Source organism: Canis lupus, chromosome 32 (assembly GCF_003254725.2).
Source record: "Canis lupus dingo isolate Sandy chromosome 32, ASM325472v2, whole genome shotgun sequence".
NCBI lineage: Eukaryota > Metazoa > Chordata > Mammalia > Carnivora > Canidae > Canis > Canis lupus.
The window spans coordinates 8,602,674-8,630,006 of record NC_064274.1 but is presented as its reverse complement, the minus strand read 5'-3'; the positions used below and the strand labels follow the sequence as shown (position 1 = coordinate 8,630,006).

The 27,333-nt window shown below is 37.5% G+C and overlaps 1 protein-coding gene across 9 annotated transcripts in view; it reads left to right on the top strand.

Annotated features, from left to right (window-relative positions):
- Positions 1–27,333, top strand: part of WDFY3 (WD repeat and FYVE domain containing 3) — a 266,585-nt gene that overhangs the window by 87,269 nt on the left and 151,983 nt on the right. For 6 of the 9 annotated variants that reach the window (XM_025425694.3, XM_025425668.3, XM_025425674.3 and 3 more), the window contains exons 4-6: positions 12,630–12,753; positions 20,951–21,004; positions 24,658–24,767. In XM_025425694.3, the coding sequence (XP_025281479.1) occupies positions 12,630–12,753; positions 20,951–21,004; positions 24,658–24,767 (288 nt within the window). The remainder of the gene's footprint in view (positions 1–12,629; positions 12,754–20,950; positions 21,005–24,657; positions 24,768–27,333) is intronic. The other 3 variants (XM_025425680.3, XM_025425712.3, XM_025425701.3) reach the window with 1 other exon arrangement.

The following is a 27,333-nucleotide window of genomic DNA, read 5'->3' as shown; positions in this document are numbered from 1 at the left end:
AGAGAGAGAGGCAGAGACACAGGCAGAGGGAGAGGCAGGCTCCATGCAGGGAGTCCCATGTGGGACTCGATCCCAGGTCTCCAGGATCACAACCTGGGCCGAAGGCAGGTGCTAAACTGCTGAGCCACCCAGGGATTTTAAGAAGCTTGATGTTTTCATTCCTTTTTTTCAGTTTGCGTAAAGCCATGTGACTATCTGAGACCTGGTCAGAGTGAACTTCATTTAGTTCTAACAGATAAAAGGAAGACTGAGCATTCTTTATATTATTCCTATAGTGGTTGAGTTTTGGAAGGGGATAGGAATTACCACTTGTCATTTCCATTATTTTTTGAAATGATAGTTAATTGCCTGAGTATTTTTTTTTTTAATTTTATTTATGATAGTCACAGTGAGAGAGAGAGAGATAGATACAGGCAGAGACACAGGCAGAGGGAGAAGCAGGCTCCATGCACCGGGAGCCCGACGTGGGATTCGATCCCGGGTCTCTAGGATCGCGCCCTGGGCCAAAGGCAGGCGCTAAACCGCTGCGCCACCCAGGGATCCCTGCCTGAGTATTTTGTACACTTTACAGAATCATCTCAGTTTGCTCTGTTGTTTGGCAGGTTCTCTTTAAGAGATTTTGAAAGAGGATATTTATAGGCCCAAGATTGAGTCTAAATAGAGTTAGTTTCTTAAGATATTTTGTTAAGTTAAATAGAGTTAGTTTCTTAATATATTTTGTTAAGTTAATTACATGTAGCAATCTTGGTGGGGATATTTAAAATAATTTTTATATTTTTATCAGAGGTGTACAAGTACATAGTTTAAAAAGTCAGTAGTTCCATAGGGCTTTTAGATGCTCCACCATTCACTGCCAATTACTGCGGCTACTTGTAACTCTTTCAGCACTGAAGGGCACCCCTTGAGAGAAAGTTGTCTAAAAGCCTGTGGAGAATGGGGAAAGGACATCTCCAAGAATGTGATGTGGGTGTGCCTGGGCGGCTCAGTCAGTTGAATGTCTCTTGAATGAAACTCAATGTCTGTTGAATGAAACTCTTGATTTTGGCTCAGGTCATGATCTTGGGGTTGTGGGTTCCAACTCCATCTAGGGTTCCGTGCTCAGCCGGGAATCTGCTTGAGACTCTTTCTCTCCCTCTCCCCTTCCCCCTGTTTGGATGCTCTCTCTGTCTCATAAATAATTAAATCTTAAAAAAAAGAAAAGAATATGATGTGATTCTTGAGGTCTTAAAAGATAAACATTAGCACAAATGGAATTAACTAGACTCAATTAACCACGGAGGTAATTTATGTAAGAGATAAAGCTGAGTCAAGGGATGCGTGGGTGGCTCAGTGGTTGCGTGTCCACCTGTGGCTCAGGGCTGATCCCGGACTCCCGGGATCGAGTTCCACATCAGGTCCCTGCATGGAGCCTGCTTCTCCCTCTGCCTATGTCTCTGCCTCTCTCTCTGTGTGTCTTTCATGAATAAAATAAAATCTTTAAAAAAAAAATAAAGCTGAGTCAAGATAAAGGTAAATATTTTCATATGTGCCAGTATCTATAAGGAGTCCAAGACGTTGATTTCATATCGAGGAGGATCAAAAAATAAGACTGTCAAGATTGATAGGAGGCACATCAAGATGGATTTGTATATTGTATTAGGACCCAATTCTTTTTCCTGGAGTCATACAGAGCCAGTGAAGTATTTTAAACAATAGAATAAGAGAATAGAAGGGACCAAGGCAGGTTATCTTCTAGGTTTCTAATTTGGGAAATGTTTTTCCCAGTTGCTGAGAAAAAAAGGTTTAAAAGATCTTTTCACTTTGGATCATTGAGTCTGAACTATTTGTAAGCTTCCCAAGTGGATGTATTCAATAAGCAATTGGAAGCTCAGGTAGAGAATTTGGCTGGATATGTGCTTTGGGGACTCCGGCACAGAAGGGGTAGTTGGAACCCTGGAAGGGGATGAGCAGTTACTCATGGTTTATACTGCCAAGTGAGAAGAGCACTAGGCTAAGGATGAACCATGGTGAATATGAATGTCTGATGAAAGAAGGGGAACCCATGAAAGATACAGAGTATGAGCTGGTCAGTAGCACTACAAAAAGAATCAGGAGAGGGGTGGTTATCGAGCTCAAAAGATAAATGTAAGGAGAGAGAGAGAGTAGTCAACACTATCATGTACCATAGACCCAGTAAGATGAAGATTGAAAAATGTTCATGAAATTTGCCAGTTTGTAAGTTACTAGAATGCAGAGCCAGAAAACAGTGAATGGGGAGTAAATGGGAGATGAAAAGAGACAGTAAGGATATACTGGGGTTGTAGAAATTTTGAAAGAAAAGATAACAAAAAAAATTGATGTATGTGAACTTGCTGATGAGAAGGGTTTTTTTGTATGTTTGTAGTGTTTTGCTTTGTAAAGATGGAGGAGATGCAGCTCATAAAGAGAAGGGAAGAAAGCAGAAGGGGAGATTTGGAAAATTTTAAGAGTGAAATTGAGGGAGGAGAGCATGGAGTCAAATTAAGGGGGGTGGGGGTGGGGGCAGGTGAGCCTTGAGCAGGAGAAAGATACTTCATCCTGGAGGAGAGCACGTATTGTTGGGTGTGCATATGGTTTGTATTTAAATGAAAAGTTGAATAAGATCTTGATGACCTTGGTTTCTTGTAGTCATCAACAGAAGATGTTATCTGTAAAGAGCCTTGGAGTAAATTTAGGGGGCTTAAGGAAATTGTGATGATTTGGAATATTATGAAAGGGAATGAGAGAGATAGTTGAAAAGATGGTAAAAGAATTAAGGTATTGAGAGTCCAATGAAAGTTAGAGATGATAAATTTGTACTGGATCTTACCCATGCGGGTGTGTGATTTTTGTAGGCATTCAGCAGCATGTGGGTAGAAGTAGAGGCAGATACATTAGTTGTTGGGATTGCGGTTTTGCGAGGGTAGTAAGGCAGAAGGGGTAGAAGGAAATAGATCAGTTCACATATCACCTATTGGGTTGAGTAGAAGAGAAGAGCAGGTGCAAACATTAGTACATTTCGAGGATGTTCATTTTCTTTAATCTATGAAATAAGAGACAGAATGATGGACAGAGGTTATGGTAGAGTACGAGTATGCAAAGAGGTGAGGAAAGGTTTAAAATAGCTGTTTTGAAAGTGAGAGAGAGAAACTGATTATGGAGAAGTCATTTTTTTCAAGCCCTGGTGAGGTAACAGTCATTAATTTTTATTGGAATCAGTTCTGGGAAGTTTTTTTTTAATTTTTGTTTTACCTCAGTGTCACTATGTACTATTGTCTACCGGATAGTTTGAGGTAATTTCCTTCTCTCAGACTTATGCACGTTTACAAAGTGTTGATAATGTTCAGAATAGTTAGGGCTATTGTTCTCAGCTATTAACATAAATTAGTAAGTAATAGCTTACATATGTGCCTCATGTATTTCATCAGTTGGGCTTCTACAGCCAATTTAATGAGGCTTAGACTGGAAGAATCATCTAAATATTTGTTGTTGTTTTTTTAAAGTAGATTTAAGATGCCTTAGTGATGGGATGCCTGGGTGGCTCAGCAGTTGAACGTCTGCCTTTGGCTCAGGGCATGAGCCCGGAGTCCTGGGATCGAGTCCGGCATCGGGCTCCTGCATGGAGCCTGCTTCTCCCTCTGCCTGTGTCTCTGCCTCTCTTTCTGTGTCTCTCATGAGTAAATAAATAAAATCTTAAAAAAAAAAAAAAAAAAGATGCTTTAGTGATTCTCTATTGCTTAGACTGTGACTCTGTTGTATATTGTCATGTTTCATTAAGTATTCTTTCAAGTCAAAAGTTTTTAATTGCCTGAGTAAAAGCACATATGTATATGCATTGTCTTATATACCTCTAATACAATGAGTGATTTAACTATCATAAAAGGTCAGCTGTTGGGCAGCCCCGGGGCGCAGCGGTTTAGCCCCGCCTGTAGCCCGGGGTGTGATCCTGGAGACCCAGGATCGAGTCCCATATCGGGCTCCTGCAGGGAGCCTGCTTCTCCCTCTGCCTGTGTCTCTGCCTCTCTCTTCGCGCTCTCTCTGAATGAATAAATAAATAAATCTTTTTTTTTTTAAAAAAAAAAAAAGGTCAGCTGTTAACTAATGAAAAGAGAGGAAGTTATTTCTGTACCATTATGACCAATTTAAAAAGTATATAAAGAGTATTTATTGGATTATAATAAACTAAAATCCTTAGATAAGACATTCCATTCATTAGGTTTTGAAATGCTTCATGTATTATTTAGTGTTTGACCATTTATACACGAACATTCTCCACTGCTAAGAAATAGCTTTAATGGGAGGCATCTGGGTGGCTCAGTTGGTAAGCATCCGACTCAGGTTTGGCTCAGGTCATGTACTCAGGGTGGTGAGATTGAGCCCTGCATCGGGCTCTGGGCTGAGGCATGGAGCCTCCTTAAGATTTTCTCTCTCTCCCTCGGTCTCTTCCCTACTTCCTCCCTCTCTAAAAAAAGAAAGAAAGAAATAGCTTTGATGAAAAATAGCTCGATATGGCTCTAGAGTTCCTACCATGATTGTTAAAAATGAATTGTACTGTCAATTTTTCGCTTGATTTGTACTCAATTGTAAATAAACCATATTGCTGTTAGTCATGGGCATCTATCTACAAAATTGTTTTTAAAAAAGAGTGCTCAGTAGTGTTATTTCAGTGTGTGATTTTTGCCTTTAAGAGACACAGGTTGAGAAATGACATGTGTTGAGTCCTTTTTCTGGGCCAGGGCTCATGCTGTGGTCGTCAGCTGCCTCCCATGGTCCTCATCGCAGTTCTGCAAGGAAACTGCTGCTGTCATTTGAGAGGTGGTAGTGGAGTCTGAGAATAGCTGAATAATACTTATCCAGCATTTTTAAAAATAATTAACCTTTTCAATCTTAAGAACAAAACCTTATTGACAAAATACTTAAGCTGTTCAAAAATGAATAACATTCTCATCATCTAAAAATTAACTGCCATTATTAATTACTGTGGTATATATTATCATACTTCATTGTGATTTTTTCCTTTTTTTTCATTGTGATTTAAAATACCATTTTACTAACTAGATCTTCTTTTAGAAACTCCCCTTGCTTTTGAATTATTTATTTATTTTTAAAAAAGATTTATTTATTTATTCATTCAGAGAGAGCGAGAGAGAGGCAGAGACACAGGCAGAGGGAGAAGCAGGCTCCATGCAGGAAGCCCGATGTGGGACTCGATCCTGGGTCCCCAGGATCACACCCCGGGCCGCAGGCGGCGCCAAACCGCTGCACCACCGGGGCTGCCCGTTTTTGAATTATTTAGATTTGAAAAGCACCTAAGTTGAATAGAATGTTTTTCTTCTTTTATCCCTTACAAGTGACCTTTACTTTTTAAAATGTTGGCTTTAAAAGAAGAATACTCAAATTGAGAACCAAAGGAGAGATTGATCAGGAGTCACACAGTTGTACTATTTGCATGTTTACAGCATTGTATTTACATATATACAGTTTACTACTTATTACATAATACCAGTACAGCTGGTATTGGACAATGTAGCTTAGGTCTGTATGGCAGTGGATTGGCTAAATTCACATCTGAAATAGCTATATTTTCTTACCTAGCCATAGGCAAAACTGGATAGTTGGAAGCCCCATACAGAGTAGATGAGAGAGTGTATGTTCTCATGAGGTGGGCATATCCCAAAAGGGAGAAAGGGACTGAGCTAGCTTTCTCAGTTTCCTTTCTCTTGAGTTGGTGGTCCTTCTTAGAAACAAGGAGGATACACATGTTTTCCTAATCATTTATATTAATTAATAAGACTCATTTACTATGAAATAATGCAATTATATCTTCATTGTTAATTTTTAAAACCTTTTAAAATCAGGTTATTCCAGGTCTCCTAATGGTCAGTGCTATGTAACTTAATTTTAGATATTGCATAAGTTTAGGAAATCAGAGCCACCATTTTAGAAAACTTTGTATAAATTCCAACCTCTTTTTATTAGTCCTATTTAATAAATTTTTATTTGAGTAGTTTCATTCAGTAACAAAAATATATTGAGCTTCTATTTTGTACATGGCATTAATAAATAACACTATTGATTTGTTCTCCCTGAGTATGCCAACAGCATTTAGTTGAGGAAGTGCCAGAAAATTTTCTGTAATTCAGGTAGATATTAAAAATGACTCTTCTGATAACAAGACTAACAATGCTGTTCCCCTCTTAAGGTGAAACTGTGAAGTGACAGTGATAGGGTTCATGCGAAGTTTAATTGAGACAACTTAGTACTGAGTGATTTAGAGTATGGCTTGGAATGAGACCTAATTTTAATTTTTGTCTCCACCATCTTCTGGCTTGAGTTATTTAACCTCTCTAAACTTTAATGTCCTTATCTGTAAAACAAGGACACATAAAGGATTTTATGAGATTTGAATGACATTACGTATCAAGTATTTGAATAATACTAGGCACATTATAAATGTTTTGCATGGTAACTATTATTTTTATTGAATTTGCTAGATGGCATGTTTGTTCCTCACTACTCTGGGTTTTTTTTAAATCTGATTTATGAATGTCACGTATATGTTGTAGAATCATTTCTTCTGAGTTATATGTATTACTTCAGTCTCTTGCTTAGCTCTCTTCCTTGGCAGATAGGGAAGTGGAGAACCAGAAAAACTTGACCAGTAGTCTCTGAAGAGGAGGAGAATCCAAGCCTCCTTGGACTCCCAGCTCCTTGCTCCATCCTTTATGGCACACATTTAAGTACATCATTTAAGTGTTGTATGTTTTCAAGAAGTACCATATTTGTGGAAGGTGGTTCAATATATATACCTAATATTTTTGGATTTAATATTGAAGTTAATCACAGAAAAATCTACTCTTTTCTTTGCTACCTTATATATTCAGTATTATCTAAATGTCAGGTTCATATTTTAGTCCCTGTACCTCTCCAATCTTAGTGTGCGTATTTTCCATCTCATAAAATACATTCCAGTTTCACCTGTCTTTGTATTCCTCACGTACCTCAATCTTATGTCCCCTTGGAGAGCTGAGCACAACTCTCCGCGCTGCCCAGAACCCTCTTTCTTTTGCAATCTGAACTGTGTGACTTTGTCTCATCATGCAGTGTCACTCATCCATGCCGGCATCATCTCAGGGAGACCTTCTCTGACAGCCTTTCCCCACAACAGGCATTCCCTTCTAGTTACCTTGTTTACTTCCTTTACTAAATTACTAGTGTAATTTCCATTCTTAATTTGGTTAATATTTGTCTCTTCTACTAAAATGTGCACTCCACAAGCACAAGAATCCTCTTTGCTTCATTTACTTTTGTATTCACAACTCTCTATTTACCTTTGTATTCATGACTCCAGATATTGCCGGGCATGTTTAGATCAATACATGTTTATGAGTGATTAAATAAAAGAATCATTGGACTAAATTTATGTTAAAAGAGAAACAGTTCAAAATAGCAAATAGGACATAACTCTTTTTCCGTGATTTTTTTTAGTGATTTGGTCAGTTCAAGGAAGACCTATCTTTTGAAAAAAGTTTCTTATGGCAATAAAGCAGTTAAATATCAGGATTTGTGTGAAAAGGTAGTTTTGTTTTGTTTTTTTAAGAGAGCAGCGTTGGGGGGTAGGTGGTGGTGGGACAGAAGGGGAGAGAGAATCCTAAGCAGGCTCCATGCCCAGTGTGGAGCCAAACCTAGGGCTCAGTCTAACAAGCCTGAGATCATGACCTAAGCAGAAGTCAAATGTCGGTCGCTTACCCGACTAAGCCATGCAGGTACCCCAAGTTAGTTGGATTTTTAACAATGTATTTTTCACCTAACATGAAGACTCCTTGAAGAATCGTATCCTTTTTCACTGTCTAAGAAGTGATCTTTTAATCTTACGAAGTTGTCTAAATAACCCTTCAGAATAAAATAGCTCTTAGTAATTCTTCAGAGCTGAGGTGCCTAGGTAGCTCAGTCAGTTAAGCCTCTGCCTTTAGCTCAGGTCATGATCTTGGGGTCCCCACATTTGGCTCCCTACATAGCAGGCAGTTGGCTTCTCCCTCTCTGCTCATGCTTTCTTCTGTCCCTCTCAAAATAAAATCTTTTACAAAATAATTCTTAGGAGCAAAAAATATATTAATATATACTGAGTGATAGGAATATTGGCCTATTTTAAATTAGTTTTACAGATACCTGGGTGGCTTAGCAGTTGAGCCACCTGCCTTTGGCTCAGGGCCTGATCCCTGAGTCCTGGGATCCAGTTCCACATTGGCCTTCATGCATGGAGCCTGCTTCTCCCTCTGCCTATGTCTCTGCCTCTCTCTCTCTCTCTTTCTCTCTCTGTCTCTCATGAGTAAATAAATAAAATCTTAAAATAATAAAAAAATAAATTAGTTTGGCAGAAGGCCTCATAAATGCCTTAGCAGAATACACAATTGTTTTATAAACAACAGTTTATATACTCACATCTCTGAGTTGAAAGTAGGACGTTTATTCAAGCATGTGTCATTATTAGGCTTCTCAACTTCTAATCTTTTTTTTTTTTTTTTTAAGATTTTATTTATTTCAGAGAGACAGAGATAGTGAGTGGGAGGGAGCATGAACAGGGAGGTGAGGGAGAAGATGGCTCCCTGCCTAGTTGGAGGGAGTCCCAACTTGGGGCTTGATCCCGGGACCCTGGGATCATGACTAGGCCAAAGCAGACACTTAACTAAGCCAGTCAGGCACCCCTCAATTTCTAACCTGCCTTCAATTTGTTTGTTAAAGAGTATCAGTCTAAGTGACATAGTTGAGCTATAAGCAAACAACATTTATCAATATCTCAGCAGAAAAAAAGCAATTTATTGAGGTCTTGAAAAGTACAGTTTATTTGTTCTTTGAGATAATGTAAAATTACTCCTGTGTCAAGCTAATGAACAGTCTTTAGATAGTTAAAGTTATATCCTATAGAATTGATTTGTTTGTTTGGTACTTTCAGCTCAATTTGAAGGAGGTTATAAAGAATATAGTATCTGTTCTAAGAATGTAAAAAATATATTTCTGTTACAGGGATATTACATTATATCCCTTTTTTGAGGATCCTTGGAAAGAAATTTTCATGCTATTGTATAAAAACACAGATACTTCCTTAAATGTATATTTTTCTTACCTAAGGACATTGTGAACCAGGTGATAGAGTTTTTTTGTTTTTGTTTTTGTTTTTTTTTCTTTTTGAGCTAAAATTTATGACCAAAACATGGCAAATACAGAATTAGTCTTTGGTCTTAGATTTTTAATCTTTTTCTTTCCATCCATTCCCTAGCCTTGGTTATTTCCTTTTTTTTGTTTTTTCTTAATTTTAGTTTATATTCTCATGTTATATTTTATGTATCCTTCAATTCTACTTATACATTCTCTAGAATTTGTTGTGGGGAGTGGGAGATAGCATATAAATCAACATATTTAGGGAACATCCCTATAAATTAAAGTAGAATACAAAGATAAGATATGTTCCTTCCTTATGTAGTAACATTTGAATAAATAATAAGAATACAAAATACTATGAGAGCTATTAAAATAGTTTTAAAGACTGTATTTCGTTTTAGCTATACAGAACACTTTTTAAAATAATATTTCAGGGTATATCCAGTTATATAGCCATTATAATACCATTTCTTTCTTTTTTTTTTTTTAACCATTTCTTTTCCTATGACTATCGGTCCAGGTTTCATTTTCTTGTCTTCTTTGCCGAACTCACATTGTTTTATCTTTAAGAATTATGTATTCTAGAGGTTCCTTGTGGCTCAGTGGGCTAAGCTTCTGACTCTTGGTTTAGGCTCAGGTCATGATTCAAGGGTCTTCAGATTGAGCTCTGCCCTGAATAGGGCTCTGTATTTAGTAAGGAGTCTGTTTGAGATTCTCTTCCCCCTCTCCTTTTGCCCTTCTCCCCTGCTTGCGTGCATGCTCTCTCACCCTTGTTCTCTATAAATAAATAAGATCTCAAAAAAATTATTTATTCTAAAGTTCTTTTGTCTTAGACTTTTATTGAAACAAGTGGTTTTCTTTTCTTTTTTTTTTTTAAGATTTTATTTATATATTCATGAGAGACACAGAGAGAAAGAGAGACAGAGACACAGGCAGAGGGAGAAGCAGGCTCCATGCAGGGAGCCTGATGTGGGACTCGATCCCGGGTCTCCAGGATCACACCCTGGGCTGAAGGCGGTGCTAAACTGCTAAGCCACCCAGGCTGCCCAGAAACAAGCAGTTTTCATGACCCTCACATTCATTTTCTTTATCCTAGTCTTTTTCCTAACAGTCTTGTTTTGGGAATTTTAGAATTTCAAAATTCTGAGCTTTAACATGAGTTTACTGAATTCTGTATTCAGCCTAGGACTTAACCATAGATAAATCCCTGCTTTTCACCATCTGATGTATCTATGTGCCATCATAGAACCTTACCATTTTTCTCTAACTTCTTTTTTTAAAAAAAGAATCTCTTTTAAAAAGATTTACTTACTGATTTTAGAGCATATGCATGTGGGCCAGTGGGGGGAGGGACAGAGGGAAAAAATCTTCAGGCAGACTCCCTACTGAGTATGGAGCCCTACAAAGAGTGGGGCTGGATCTCAAGACCCATGGATCAGGACCTCAGCCTAAACCCAAGAGTCTGAAGCTTGACTGACTAAGCCACTCAGGGTCTCCTTTCTGTAAATTCTTAATTTACGATATCTTCAGAGAAACATCATGCTTTCTAAAATTTATCAGTAAGATTGATTCAAATTTTATGGATAAATAGTCTTTGGCTTTTTATTTCATTTATTTAATCATTCATTCAAAGGTTGTGTAAGGGATCCCTGGGTGGCGCAGCGGTTTAGCGCCTGCCTTTGGCCCAGGGCGTGATCCTGGAGACCCAGGATCGAGTTCCATGTTGGGCTCCCGGTGCATGGAGCCTGCTTCTCCCTCTGCCTATGTCTCTGCCTCTCTTTCTCTGTGTGACTATCATAAATAAAAAACAAATAAATAAAAAATAAAAAAAATAAAATTAAAAAAAAAAAAAACAAAGGTTGTGTAATATGTACTAGGAAGTGTAGCTAGATATGATTTATTGTACAAGTTGTATTTTAAACATATTATTCAAAGTGGTGTTGGGAAAATTGGACAGCTACATGTAGAAGAATGAACCTAGACCATTCTCTTACACTATACACAAAGATAAACTCAAAATTGTTGAAAGATCTAAATGTGAGACAAGAATCCATCAAAATCCTAGAGGAGAACACAGGCAACAACCTTTTTGAACTTGGCAACAGCAACTTCTTGCAAGACACATCTATGAAGGCAAGGGAAGCAAAAGCAAAAATGAACTCTTGGGACTTCATCAACATAAAAAGCTTCTGCACAGTGAAGGAAATAATCAACAATACTGAAAGACAACCTACAGAATGGGAAAAGATATTCACAAATGACATATCAGATAAAGGGTTAGTATCCAAGATCTATAAAGAACATATCAAACTCAACACCCAAGAAACAAATGATCCAGTCATGAAATGGGCAGAGACATGAACAGACATTTCTCCAAAGAAGACCTACACATGGCCAGCAAGCACATGAGAAAATGCTCTGCATTATTTGCATTCAGGGAAATACAAATCAAAACCACAATGAGATACCACCCCACACCAGTGAGAATGGCTAAATTAACAAGACAGGAAACAACAAATGTTGGAGAGGATGTGTAGAAAGGGGAACCCTCTTGCACTGTTGGTGGGAATGCAAACTGGTACAGCCACTCTGGAAAACAGTGTGGAGGTTCCTCAAGAAGTTAAAAATAGAGCCACCCTATGACCCAGCAATTGCACCACTGGGTATTTACCCCAAAGATACTGATGTGGTGAAACACTGGGACACCTGCACCCCAAAGTTCATAGTGGCAATGTCTACAACAGTCAGAACTGTGGAAGGAGTCAAGATGTCTTTTGACAAATGAATGGATAAAGAAGATGTGTGTATACACACGCACACACACACACACACACAATGGAATATTACTCAGCCATTATAAAGGATGAACACCTACCATTTGCTTCAATGTGGATGGAACTGGAGGGTATCATGCTAAGTGAAATAAGTCAGTCGGAGAAGGACAGTCATCATCTGGCTTTACTTATACGTGGAATATAAGAAATAGTGAAAAGGACTATAAGGGAAAGGAAGGGAAACTGAATGGGGAAAATTAGAGAGGAAGACAAACCATGAGAGACTCCTGATTTTGGGTAACAAAGGGTTGTGACAGGGGAGGAGAATGGGGAGATGGGGTGACTGGGTAACGGGCACTAAGGAGGACACTTGATGGGATGAGCACTGGGTGTTATACTATATGTTGGCAAACTGAATTTAAAAGGAGAGGATACAGGAATAGTCTAGAGAATATAGAAGCAGAATGAGGGCCTGAAATGGTTGTCAGGTGGTTACTCATAAATAGTAAAAGAGTGATCACTCCTGCATTTACAAAAAATGGAAGTTGAGAACATAAAAATAAACATTTTTTCAGATTCAAAGTAGCTATGTAAGAATACTTTTTTGACTTGATTTTCAAATCATAGCACACTTTGAAATGCACAGAATGAAGGGCAGTAGTTGACAATGCTTCATTAATTTTTTTTTTCCATCCACAGGTTTTTGGAAATGCTCCGCCAAATACGATGACAGAAAAATTTTCTGACCTTCTGCAGTTCACAACCCAAGTCTCACGACTGATGGTGACAGAAATTCGAAGGAGAGCATCAAACAAATCCACAGGTATTTTTATGAGCCCTGCAACAACAATTTGAATGAGCTATTCGGTAAAAGTGCTATTAAAATTAAAGAGAAAATTGACCCCGTTTTATCCATGTCGGTTTTAATTACCTGTCCATGTTCCCATTCTTACACTCTGTTCTGTTGGTTGATTCAGTAGCTCCCAAGTGGAGCACTTATGCTCAAGGCCATTGTCTTTGGACCTACCATCCCTGCCCCTGCTCTCCCAAGAACACTCTGTTTCCTTCTGGCAAAAATCCAGATTCCTAGCATGACATTCAAGGCAAACCCAGGATCTGGCCATACGAATTTTTTTTAGTCTGCCTTTTATTTCTGGTTTTCTATATTTCAATGAAACCAATGTTCTTATAGTCCCAAACATGTCTGTGCTCTTAATTTTTTCCCTTACTTATGATGGTTCACCCAGAAGGGAGACCCCTGCCACGCCAGTATGTCTCAATCTTTGAAGCTTGGATTAAATCATACCTCTTGATGGAATGTTTCTTGATTCCCTCAATCAAAGGAAAGACTTTTTCTTTAGAACTGCTCTTTGTTTCTCACCTCCACCAGTGGTTATTTGTGAGTGCGTCTTTATCTTCTATTAGATCATAAACTACTTGGGTCCTTAACCTATAATCTTTATGTACAGTAAGTTGTTTATAAATGCTTACTCATAATTAGGTAATTTTAAACTTTTAAAAATAGCTTTCCTTTATCCAATATTAAGATAAGTTTTCTTGAGTTTATTTACCATTAGTCATTTTCTAAATTAACCACATGTCTGAGGAATTTTTATCTTTACTTTGTTTTATTTTGTTATTTTGGTTTTGTAATGGTTGAGTGATAGTTTTCTTATTGAAGCATTAGACTAATAAATTGGTGATTTAAATTCTCTTTATAATGTCCCTGTGGGCAATCACTTCTCTTTTCAGTTCATCAAATTACTATTTTTCCAATAGTAACAGTAATGTTTTTGTTATATAATCTTATTTTTAAATTTTTTATTTTTATTAACATGATATAGGCACATATTTTAAAGGTCCAATAGTTAAAAGGCTTATTGAAAACAGCATCTCTCTTCCACCATCCTAGTTCAACTTCACTTCTCACTATTACTTATAAAAAATTTTTTTTTGATATTTACCTCTGTGTCTCTAAATAGTGTGCTTACAGTGCACGCCCTTGTTTTTTCACTTTTAAACACTGTTGTTTGACTCCCACAAAAGAAAATGAGACTTTGACTCTCTTAAACTCCTTGCCACTAGCTGTATATGCCTGCTTCCTAGACCCCTCTAATACTGTTCTGTCATTATTTGTTTAGATCAATATTATCTTGTTTAGGCTTTGAAAACACTATTTTGAGATGAGCTGTATGGTATGCTGTGATTTCTTTTCTTGAAAACTTCTTTTCCACCTCCATCTGAGTTAATAATTGCCTATTTTTTATTTACTAGTTTTCTAAATTTTCATCACACATTCATCCCCTGTTGCTAAAATGTTTTTCTGAATCTCCCCTTAATATGATTGAAGGCATCAGATACTCTGTCAGTTTCATCTTCTTGAAATAGCTCTTCCATAATTTCCTGGCTAGGTTAATTCATTAATCCATGGTGGTTGCTCTGTAGGCCAGCCGCACAGCTGTCCCTTTCACATTTCCATTCACATTGTCTGGGATGTCTTTCCACTTCTTTGGAATGGAGCCTCTGTTTCTTGAATCTCATCGCATCTTTTTTTCTCAAACCAACTTTCTCATTTTTGTTAAGGCATCTTTTCCAACAGCTTCCTGAGAAAAGATGCAGGGGAGTTACCATTTTCAGTTTTGGGGTTTGTGTGTGTGTGTGTGTGTGTGTGTGTGTGTGTGTGTGTTTTGTTTTGTTTTGTTTTTTAGAAATCCCACTAGTGAAAAATTTTTTGACTGTTACTGTATAAGACGGGTTCCTTTCTTTTTACCAAGGAAAGTGATGCCTTTAGGCTCACAGCCCATCAGGTACCAGGGCTTAGGACAACACATCTTCTATCATGACTTTACTGCAGAGGGGGGAAACCTAAAACAAGGGGCTCAGCAAGAGAAAAGAAGGCACAGGTGCACCACCTGCATTATCTCACAGAAAAGTGTGCTTGGAAAAATCTTTAATGCCCCTCCATTCCTAAAGTATAAGCACAAATTCGATCTTATCAGTGAAGAAATAAACACACCTTTTATGATGTAGGTTACTTGAGTACTGGATTTGAATATCTGTTGGATGTTGTAGGAGCCATTTGCAGATACTAGCTGTTTTGCTCCAGGAGACTTTGGGGCCCAGTGGAAGTTACAGGCCCTCCAACCAGAGAGCGGAAGCTACCAGTGTCATGGGAAGTTGAGTTTAGGTCTAACAACTTCCTTGGGGACATGGTCAGTAAAGGGGGTGTCTTAGCTCTCAGTCCTTTTCCAGTCAGCCTGTGGTGAGCTCTCTGATCATTTTGGAAAATCTTGCAGCTTGCATTACATTTATCCCACTTTTAGTGGATATCAGTTTCTAGGGTGAGTATCATTTTATGAGAGAATTTTAAAATAATTTCTCCTTCATATTCTAAACTCCTACACTGCTATTAAGAAATCTGAAGCTACCTAGATTCTTGTTTCTTTCTGTGACCTGCTTTTTGTTTCTTTTTTTGGTGGGGGGGTGGGGGGAGGCAGGAGCATTTAGGATCCTTACTTTGGCTCCTGTTCTAAAAGTTCTTGATAACATGCCTTAGAACATATATTCTTTTTTTTTTTTTAAAAGATTTTATTTATTTATTTAGAGACACACAGAGAAAGAGGCAGAGACATAGGCAGAGGCAGAGGGAGAAGCAGGCTCCATGCAGGGAGCCCAATGCGGGACTCGATCCCAGGTCTCCAGGATCACACCCTGGGCTGAAGGCAGACGCTTATGCACTGAGCCATCCAGGTGCCCATAGAACATATATTCTTATACATTACCCTGAGTATTTATTAGACCTTGAAGTCTGGGGAGTCACATCCTTTAATTTTGGGAAAATTTCATGAATTATTTGTATAATAATACCCTCCACTCAGTTTTCTTTTTCTAGTCAGATGTACTCCTGAGATTGTCCCTCCCATTTTCTTATTTTCTCTTATTTTTATTTTTGGTTTTTGGCTCTATCCGTTTTATCATCTGTCCCTTCTGTGGAGGTTTTTTTTCATTTGTGACATAATTTTAATTCCTAAGAGTTTCTTTTTTTTTTTTTTTTTCTTGGTGTCTATTCTTTCATAGATTCTCTTTTTAGCTCTGTTTCTTTCAGGTTGCCTTTTTTGTTAATTTGCTTTTGTCTGCCTTTGAGGTTAGAGAACTTGCTTGGCCATCTGCTCCTGTGTAAGAATGGAGCCATAGAAAGCTGCTGGGTAGCTCTGCAGTTGTGGGTGGGGCTTGAAACTGTGGGCATCAGCCCAGTGAGATCTTGCTAGGCTGTTCTGTTGACTGTCTCCCTTGAGCTAGGCAGAGTCCCCAGTGAATGTCCAGTTTCTCCTTGGAAGATATATGTCTACCTCTCAGCATTTTGGAAGCCAAGTAGGGAAATGTCTGAGGACCCTCTGCATTCAGTGTGTAAGCTTCTGCTTGACCTCCACAGGTCCGCAGTTGTGCCTGGTGTGATGGCCTCACTCCCACTCCAGCTCCAGCACAGTCTCACTCTAGTGAGCAGACCTTCGGTCTGGTGCCCACATAGTGGGATGTGGGGGGGGGGGGGTGTCTTGCTGCTCTTAAGCATAGTAGAGCTTCTGCATACACTCCCACGTTTACCTGTGCTTTCAAAGGTACCTTATGCCTCCAGTTCCTGAGCCTCTTGGGGGTTCTGTGGTAGTTTAGTTGCTTTTTCATTTTTCCTGTGCTTGCTTTAAGATTCTAGAGTTTGCTAAATCAGTTACCACTAACCTCTCTCCTATTTTAGTATCCAAAATGTTGCTTTCATCTTTCCTATTCTCTTTGTCCTTATGGGTTTAGGCTTTTTGAAAAATCCTTTTATAACCATTTTAGTGGGTGTATTAATCTGCTCAAGCTGCCATAACAAAATACCATAGGCCAGTGACTTAAATAACAGAAATTTTCCTTCACAGTTCTGGAGCCTGAAAGTCTAAGATCAGAGTGCCAGCATGATTGGTTTCTGGTGAGATCTCTCTTCCTGACTTGCAAATGACACCTTCTTAATGTGGCTTCAGCTGGAGGAGAGAGAGCTCTGGTGTCTTTCTTTTTTTTTTAAAGATTTTATTTATTTATTCATGAGAGACACACAGAGAGGCAGAGACACAGGCAGAGGGAAAAGCAGGTTCCACGCAGGGAGTCCGATGTGGGACTTGATCCCGGGACTCCAGAATGACGCTGTGAACCAAAGGCAGATGCTCAACCACTGAGCCACCCAGGCATCCCTGGTGTCTTTCTTTTTTTTTTTTTTTTAATTTATTTATGATAGTCACAGAGAGAGAGGGGGGCGCAGAGACACAGGCAGAGGGAGAAGCAGGCTCCATGCACCAGGAGCCTGATGTGGGATTCGATCCCGGGTCTCCAGGATCGCGCCCTGGGCCAAAGGCAGGCGCCAAACCGCTGCGCCACCCAGGGATCCCCCTGGTGTCTTTCTTATAAGGGCATTAATCTCATTATGAGCATACCACTATCATGATTGCATCTGAACCCTTATTATCTCTCAAGAGGTTCCATCTGTGGTACCATCACATTATGAGTTAGTGCATCACCATAGGAATTTAAGGAAGAGGGGCATGCTTCATTCCATAGCTGTGGACGTGCTAGTGCACGTGCACAACCTTCCATCTTTAACTGGAGCCCGTGATGGAGTCTTTGGAACAACAGCCATTAAAATATTTTTAGAATGAGGGACTAAATCTCTAATTCGGAAGTAGCACGTTATATTAATTGATGTATGGATTTTAAAGTGGGATGATTTAATTATTCTTGCAGTCCTTAAAGCAAGTCCACTGAAAGGTAGTAAGATAGTTTAAGGTAACCTCCCACCCTTGCCTTCTCCCTTCTCCACCCACATCCTTTTGTTTTCCTGATTTCAGTTATTCCTGTAGAACTAAAAAGTTGTTCTTAACTATAAGAGTTGTATGTTTAATGCCTTTTTAGCTATTTTAAACAGGTAACATGAAGGGAAATTTCTTTGTTCTATATTGACTCCTGTCATTGCATTTTCTTTCTTTAGTGATATCTCTAGATTAGAATAAAATATTCCCCAAACTGTATTTATATTTGCTTTCCTGTTTCTGTCTTTTTAAATACCTAATCTGCATGTTTGTAGAAAAATGCTTTTCTGCACTAGAGATTCGATTTCCGAAATCTTTTTATGATTTCACATACATAGGATAGGTTTTTTGACATATTGAAAAGTATCTTAAATGGAGTACAAGATGACTTATTGTTAATATGGTAATAGTTACACAAGGAGCTTTTTTTTAAAAAAAAAAACTTTTTATGTTGAAATAATTCTAGACTCACTGGAAATTGTAAACTTAGCACATAGAGTCCCCTGAGCCTCTCCTGCACTGGTGACTTCTTGTTTTTCAGGTATTTTTAAGATATATTTTTTACATCATGTAATTCCATGTAATTTTTAGTTTTAAATTTTTGAAATTTATTAACTTCAGAATCCAATGAATTGAGATTCAATTCAATTTTTATAGGTATTATCTCCACAAGAGAAACTTTTCCTGATCACCCTATCTCAAATAGAACTTTTATCCTCTATCCCTATACCAGTGAGTATTTTATTCACTCACCTTAAGTAGTTCTTTTTTTTTTTAACCTTAAATAGTTCTTATAGAGCTTTGTCATTTGTAAGTATCTCATTTACTTAATTTTATAGTCTGCTATGTTCACCCCTTATCACCTAGAGAACTACTTGTTACAGATTAGATGCTCAATACTGATTTTTGGTTTTTTGTTACTGATTTTTTTTTTTTTTTTTTTTTAAATTTTTATTTATTTATGATAGTCACAGAGAGAGAGAGAGAGGCGCAGAGACACAGGCAGAGGGAGAAGCAGGCTCCATGCACCGGGAGCCCGATGTGGGATTCGATCCCGGGTCTCCAGGATCACGCCCTGGGCCAAAGGCAGGCGCCAAACCGCTGCGCCACCCAGGGATCCCCTTGTTACTGATTTTTGATATAGGATTTCTCTGTTTGGTTGTTTTGTTTTCTTTAAATGCTTTGAAAATTGGAATAGTGATAGAAAAGCCAGACTTACTGATGTTTAAAAGGGAAGAGCATAATTTTGGAGTATCTCCTTAGTCTTAAAGAACTCTGGCTGGGGGAATCTTTATTTTATTTTTAGTCTTGAACATTGGAAATTTCTTTTGGATAATGTTGTTATCAAAAATACTTGGATGGAAGGGTACCCAGGTGGCTTAGTCTGTTAAGCATCTGCCTTCAGCTCAGGTCATGACAAGGTTCTGGGATCAAGCCCCAGATTGGGTTCCCTGCTCAGTGGGGAATCTGCTTCTCCCTCTCCCTGTCCCCTCACCCCTGCCTGTGATCTCTCTCTCTCTCTCTCTCTCAAATAAATAAATAAATAAAAATCTTTTTAAAAAACTACTTTCATGGAGATTTTTTGATCTTTTGGTTTTTCTAGTAAAACATTTTCAAGATCCCTAGGTTCATTCTGACATTCTGAGTCCTTTATTTATTTATTTATTTTTAAAGATTTTATTTATTTGAGAGAAGAGCATGAGTTGGGAGGAGGGGCAGAGGGACAAGATGATTCTCCTCTGAGCGTGGAGCCTGACTCAGGACTTGATCCTAGGACCCTGAGATCATTACTTGAGCTGACAAGAGTCCACTGATTAACCAACTGAGCCACCCAGGGGCTCCTGAGTCATCTTACCTCTTGTATATCCCATTCTCATTTTCTGATCGCTGATTGATTTTTATTGTAGTAAAAAACACATAACACGAGATTTATCCTCCTAACAAATTCTTAGCGTATGGCGCAGTTCACGCAAAGTGAAATGTCCTACAGCAGAACTCTCGGACTTTTTTATCTTGTGTAACTGTAGCTTTGTATTTACTGAACAGCAGCTCCTATCTCTTCCTTCTCCTGGCCTCAGCATCATTCTACTTTTTGCTTGTATGAGTTTGGCTACTTTTGATACCTTACATGACCTTTTATGTCACAGGAAGTTATCATTGAAAGTAATTTTGCTAAAATTTATGTGCATATAATTTCTCTCCAAAAATTGAGCCCTCTGTTGTCTATTTGTTGTGCATCATGGCAAAGTTATTTTTTCAGGACTCTTCTGAATTTGGTGTAAAGTACTTGTTACTTTGTTTGCTACCTAATTACCAGCCACATATAAAGTCTTTCTATCAGATTGTTTCTAACATGGATTGTAGATATCTCAGTAGGAAGATATGCTTATCTGCAATTCTGTTGTTTGAATCTATCCATCAGAATGTAGTAAAAATGGAAACCTGCAAAATGGGTACAAGGACTGATGTGTAATGTATTAGGGCAACCTGACAGTTATCGTTTTTTCTGTTTCCCATAATTCTCTCTTGATTGTTGCCTCCATGTGGCATTTCTTTTTTAAGATTTTATTTATTTATTCATGAGAGAGAGAGAGAGAGAGGGAGAGAAAGAGGGGCAGAGACACAGGCAGAGGGAGAAACAGGCTCCATGCAGGAAGCCCCACGCAGGACTCGATCCCTGGTCTCCAGGATCGCACCCTGGCCTGAAGGTGGTGCTAGACCACTGAGCCACCCGGGCTGCCCTCCATGTGGCTTTTGTTAAAAATATGTAGTGGCTCTCAACTAATTTGAAAAAATTTATTATTTTGTGGTCATATTGTGTACAAGATAGAGTTTAAGATTTTTTTCCTACCCCCTGTAGGTATTTGTTAAGTGTGACTATGCAGTCTGCTTAGTTCTAAGGGCATATGGTCTGTTTATGTCATTGAAGCAAAAAATCGCCACCCATGTGAAATAGTATCTTCAGTTTATTATATTATAATATATAATATATTATATTTTAGCATTACTGCATAATAGGTGCTGCTGTTAAATACAATGGTGTGATCCCCAGTGGGCAGCAGCTTGGTGATGGAGAAGCTGGTGGATGCTTACCACAATTGGTGTCTTATGTAGCATCTGTGGTGGGATTAGTATAACATAGTGAATCCCCAAGTAGACAACACAGCCTCTTTTTTTAAACAGAAAAACAGTGTGCCCCGCTGTCCTCCAAGGATTTCAAAGCCACAACACCCTCAGGTAATTTTCTCAAGGTGTGGTTGTGTATTATCAAATGAAAAAAGAGCATGGAAGCTTTGAGTTCTAATACTATTTTTCTGACTAACTTGTGGAAGTTTTTTTGAGATGGGAAGGAGTTTTTAGGGCTTGGTTTCTTCATTAATGAAAATATATAATGATACTATTGATGTGTTTCACATTATAATCTTGCATAAATTTGACAATGACTATGCTTTAAATGCAAAGGAAAAATTGTATTGCACTAACAAGTTTTGCATTCTGATTGTTCTCAATATTGTCTAACTGAATTCACTTACATTCTATCTGTAAATTTCTTTTAAAATTGTCAATCAGCTATCATTTAATAATGAGGTCTGCTAACTCCATTTCTGTATTTTTCAGTTAACTGTATGTATTGAAATGCAGTGTGAAAACTAAAGCTTGAATCAAATGATTGGCAACTCTCAAGATGGGTTAATATTAATATGTTCCTTTCATTAACTCTTATAACCTTAAGTTAAATCATTTAAATTTGTATTGTTAAATATTAGTGAAAATGAAAGCTCCTATTGCAGTTTTTTTTTTTTAACTTGAAGTGTCTTTATTTCAAAGTTTTAAGAAACTATAATTTGTGGAGGTTTAATTTAAAATTATTTTCTAGTATAATTAAAAAATATTTTTAAGATGGCACTTAATATTAAATACTTTTACTATGAGCTTCTTCACTTATTTAAAATAAAAGGTGGAAGAACCCAATAAGGTGTTTTGAATGGCAACATACTGAAAAAAGTAGGTGAGAGTAAAATAGTTTTTATGAATACATTTGTTATGTAAAGATCATTTGTCAATGAGGTCTTCTCCACATTCTTCTCAGAAAAGAATAGTAGTTGTTATTAAGTTGGTACAGTTGTTAGATACTGTTAATAATTACACTATCTTGATCTTTTTCAGTATATTTTCATGTGTATTAATCAGGTCATCAATCCATTGTTGTAATGTTTAATAACAATTAGAACATTGAGAGTTTTAAAAACTCTATTATTTATCTGTTCTGATCTTGAGGAATACCTTAATATTCATTGTCATCCAACACAAGAGAAACCACACATTTGTGTAAATGCCCACTCTTGCTCAGATAAATAGAACTATTGCAAGCCAGGAGTGCATTTTTGGTGTTTTGGTTCTCAAAATAAGCATTAGCATTCATTGTTCATAATTGACAACTTACTGAATAGCAGTTGTTGAGTAGCAGAAAATACCTTTTTGTCCAATTTTCTTTTAACATTAATAGCATTATGTTAAAAAACATGGGTAGCATTCAAATTCACTCAAAATGTGTCTTATCTATATCTCTCTAGCTTTTGTACCGGGAAGGTAATTTTGTTTATTTTTTCAGCATCTTTTAAAAATTTTCTGTCAGAAGCATAGGTGGTATTGACCAGTTCATTTACTAATCAGCTTTTTTGTTGTTGTTATGAAATAGAATTTTGTTACATTGATTTCACAATGGAATAATCAATTTGAAGACTGCAAGTAGTTTTTTAGTATGTTGAGTTACGAAGTTGAAAATGCACAATTTAACACCAAAGTTGCCTAACTTGTACAGAAGCCTAGGAAATGAAAGCAGAACATTGCAGCTTTGAGAATTTTACTCACTGGAAAGGAGTCCTCTTCCTTACATGAGCATGTAATTCCTATCAAGGAAAGGGAGCTTATGTAATGTAGTATTAAAACCTGGTCCATTACAGGTTTGCAGGAAAACTTGCAAATCCATATTTACCAATGGTCTCAAACCACAATTGCTAAAGTATGTTTCTCAGTGGCATTCTTTTATTTGTTTGCTTCCCTCTCTAGAGAGACCTTCAAAATTTAACTAGCCTTGAATGTTGCTTTCTTTATATTGTTACTCCCCTTCTCAGAACTTTTAGGAATCTTTGTTATCCACAGTAAACTCAAACACTCTTGATGTTTGTAGTAAGTTGAGCTCAAAGTGTCCTTCTTTGATCTCTTTAGGTTCACTCATTTAACAGATATGTGTCTAGGACCCACTTAGTACCAGAGATGTACTTTATACTAGGGACTGGTGGTGTGAACAAGGCAGACAAGAAGGAGTCTGTTCCCATGGTGTTTTTTTTTTTTTTTTTCTCCAGAGAGGGGCAAGAGGGTATAAATCAGTGAAAATATGAATACAATAATTTCAACACGTTTAAGATGTTGAAATATTAGAAATAAGCCAGGCTTCTGTTGGCTTCCCTCTTTTCTAGTAATTTTTTATTTAATCACTATCTTTATCTCTTACAGGCTAGACAGCTTGGATTTGAATATAAGTTTTGTCACTGACTAGCTATGTGGTTCTAGGCATATTACTCATCCTCTCCATTTCTCAATTTGTATTATTATGACAGGCTTAAGAATAGAAAATAACTCATAAGATTCTTGTAAAAATTAAATGAGCTAAATCCTCAAGTACTTTAAAGAGTGTTCTACAATTAAGACTTAGGAAAAATTTTAGATAGCTTATTTTTACTATTAAAATATTCTTTCAAAGTTTTTAAAGATGAAATATGCCTAGCATAGTATCCTATGTAAGTCTTGTATTCATTCAATTATTTTATGAAACACTTTTATCTTGATTTTCTTAAATGGAGGAAAAAAATACCTCTAAGGCAACCTAAATTCTATTTATTCTGCATTTTGCATTTTTATCATGTGTGTTAAGTGTACATTAGCAACTTATTAGGTTGGTTTGATATGTGAACAGATGGGCTTCTTTTCTGACAACTTTAATTCATCTCCTTTATTGATATAAAAATTGATGAACTCTATGCCGATGAAATTAATCACATGGTTTGGGATTTGTCCTTTTTCCCTTACCTCTGAAACCGTAAATGACTAAATTTACTTTCATAGATTGCTCCAATGGTACCGTGCTGTGCATGACACTATTCCCACTGTCAACTGCTCAAGTCCCTCCTCACGTGTATCACTGTGGCAGCCTCATGATTTGTGTCACCTCCACCAGGTGTCTTTGCCCTTCCAGTTTATTTTACACATCACCACTAAATAGTCTGAGAATGATCCTTTCATCATCTACTTTGCTCAAAAAAACTATATTTGCTTTCTCTTGCTCAGAGAGTCAAATACAGCCATTAGATTACCTTCCTTCCTAAATTGGCTTTGATTTTCTATCACTACTGTTGATACTAGACTCTAATTCTCAAAATGCTCTTGTAGAATATTAACCCAGTGTTATTACAGTTCTTTGTCTTGATCTTGCATATTAGGCTCAGTCTTCTATTTTCACTTTTGTTTTAATACTGTGCTTTTAATCTCTCTGTTCCCTGCCTTCCCTCCCACTTCCTAGACAAACGTATCCTTATTTTCCAGGTACGTTTAGCTCAAATTTTACCTTTCTCATGACTCTTTTTGACTAGCTCATGACGTAACTATCCCTAAAATCTATAGGTTGACTTCTGTGTTTTTGTGTTGATCTGATGATATACTAAGGGCCTAGATATACATTAAAATATTACTCTTTTTAACATATTTTACATAGAGCATGTAATTGTGTTGATATAAAGATGTGCTTAAATGATCGTTTTTCGGCAGGTTTTAAGGAAAAACCTCTTTATATGTGATACCCCCCACCTTATGTCTTTTCTTTGGTTTTATAGAAGCTGCAAGTCGCGCCATAGTCCAATTTCTAGAAATCAATCAGAGTGAAGAAGCCAGTAGAGGTTGGATGCTTCTGACAACAATTAATTTGTTAGCATCCTCTGGTCAGGTAAGTTGTTTTTATGTTTGGTAACTACTTTTTTTATCCTCTTGGAATTTTGTGAAATTTATCACCGTATCCAAATAAGATTTTAATATAACCATTGTATTCTTTTAATCTTTCTTACATTTTACTTCATGCTGCTTACAGCATCTCTATGAGGAGGTTTATGTTTTAGAACATAAACCTGAAGAAATGCCTAACTTAAACAGTGTTTTCCATCTTTGTCACCTCATAACACGCGTATAGAACACAATACCATCCTAGGCATAGCAGTGGACTTCCTGTGACTGTAGACAAGGAGCCCAGGAGCTCTGGCTCCATCGGACCCAGACCAACACTTCTGTAACTCATGTTAGGGAACTTGCCTTAGAAGAATCATCTGAGGTCACTTCACTAATAAGGTATAAATGACATTGAAAATACTTTTAAATTTTCTAATTTTTATGGAAAATATGGGAATACTGACATTTTCAGGATAATATATATTCCCTTCCTGCTTAATCTATTCTGGAGATTGCCCCCTGCCCCACCAATCACCTTTAAAATATCTGCCATGATCTGTATTGCATCTACTTGGTGATGAGCTATTTGGATACCTGATTATTGGTCTGTGAGGTGGACATTCAAGAGGTTTTTGCAGCCTTCTACAGTTCCAAATAGAATTACCCAGCAAAGTTAGTACTACTCTTGAGAATGGTTATTACAGTGGGCTTTTCAAACAACTATCATTTAATAATTGAATTTACAAAGGTAGCTGTGACACTAGTCTGTTCTACAGTGATGGGCCACAGCGGAAACAATGCATATTCCTTAGTAACCATGTCCTGACACTAATCACTAGCCTAAAGTAGTAGCACTTGGAGTTTTTTCCTTTAGAATCCCCTTTTTTGTTTGCTGGTTTAGGTTTGTTTGTTTGTTTCTCAACATCACAAAAGGAATCAGACCAATTTGCTCTGATGTACCTGGGACTTTCCAGATTTTAGCCTGCAAGCCGTACATCCCAGACAATCCTTGAGTCCTGGGCAAATAGAGGTATTTATTTATCCTAAGTAACCTTCAGATAGTCCTAAAGAGGCCCACTGTTTCATGTATCTGTGACCATACCAGAAAACTATCAAAATGTCAGTTCTATTTGCTATTGATTGTAGCTATATGTCTCCATGTTGTACAAAAAATTTGGTTGGGTTCAGAATAGCATGTAAAAATAATCATTTTTAATTGTGATATTTCTAAGTTTTATTCATATTTTCTGTAGATGCTATCTTTTTCACGTGTGAACAGAAAGTGTATCCTACCAGAATACCTAACACAGTAGAAAGTCAGTAAATGTGGATTAACTTAAATGTGTACAGATAGACAGATTGCCTTAAAAGTATAAGAAAAGAATCAGGAGACCAAATCACTTTTTGAAAAAATTACAAATGATGTTGATTACTAGTTTGGATACCAAGTTATACTTTTAGTCTGTCAGTTATAAAATGAGAATGAAAAATCATACCATTTTGCCTAATGTAAAGGGAAAGCTAGTAATAACCTAACTAGAAAAAGAGACATTTTAAAAGAAAATTCAGTGTTAAATATTTTGAGTTGACTTTTTTGTAGGCGTCCTAAATCAACATGTAGATGACAGAGATGGAGAAGATGAAGACAATCCTATAAAATGCAGTCATGGGGTATACGTAGTACTATGAAAATTGAAATGTGAACCTTACAAATTTCGTAGGTGAGGGTAGGAGGAAAGATAAGGATTAAAGCTTCAGACGTGGTCAGACCTTTAATGTCAGGGAGTGCCTGGGTAGCTTAGTAGGTTAAGCATCTGCCTTTGGCTCAAGTCATGACCCAACTCCGCACCAGGCTCCCTGCTTAGCAAAGAACCTGCTTCTCCCTCTCCCCTCCACTTGGGCATTCTCTCACTATCTCTCTCTATCTCTCTCTTAAATAAATCTTTAAAAAAATTAATAGGGGCAGCCTAGTTGTGCAGCGGTTTAGCGCCGCCTGCAGCCTGGGGTGTGATCCTGGAGACCCGGATCGAGACCCACGTCAGCCTTCCTGCATGGAGCCTGCTTCTCCCTCTGCCTGTGTTTCTGCCTCTCTCTCTCTGAATAAATAAATAAATCTTAAAAAAAAAATAGACTGATCATCAGGTGTTTGGAGACATGGGATAACTAGAAATAATCATAGTGGGAAGAGCAAAGGGTTTTTAAAATACTTAGAGGGAGGAAATGACACTGGAGATGTAGAAAGGGTCCAGATGATGCAAGGGATTGTGATTTTTTTCCCCCCAAAGGATTGTTCTTTAGGCTTTCTCTCTCCTCTCCATCACCCTACTACTGCGTTAGTTCAGGCCCCATCTCTCATATGGTTTTCTGTATTAGTTTCCTAATTATCCTGACTCTCTAGCCCTTTTTATCTAATTTAGATCTATACTATCACCAGTTATTTTTTTGAAATCTGATTCTGTTACTCCTTTGTTTGTAACACTTTAAAACTTCACTGGTTCTCCAATGCCAGCAAAAAAAAAGTCAAACTAGTGTGGGAGACCATATGCATACATAGTATACACTTGGGGACC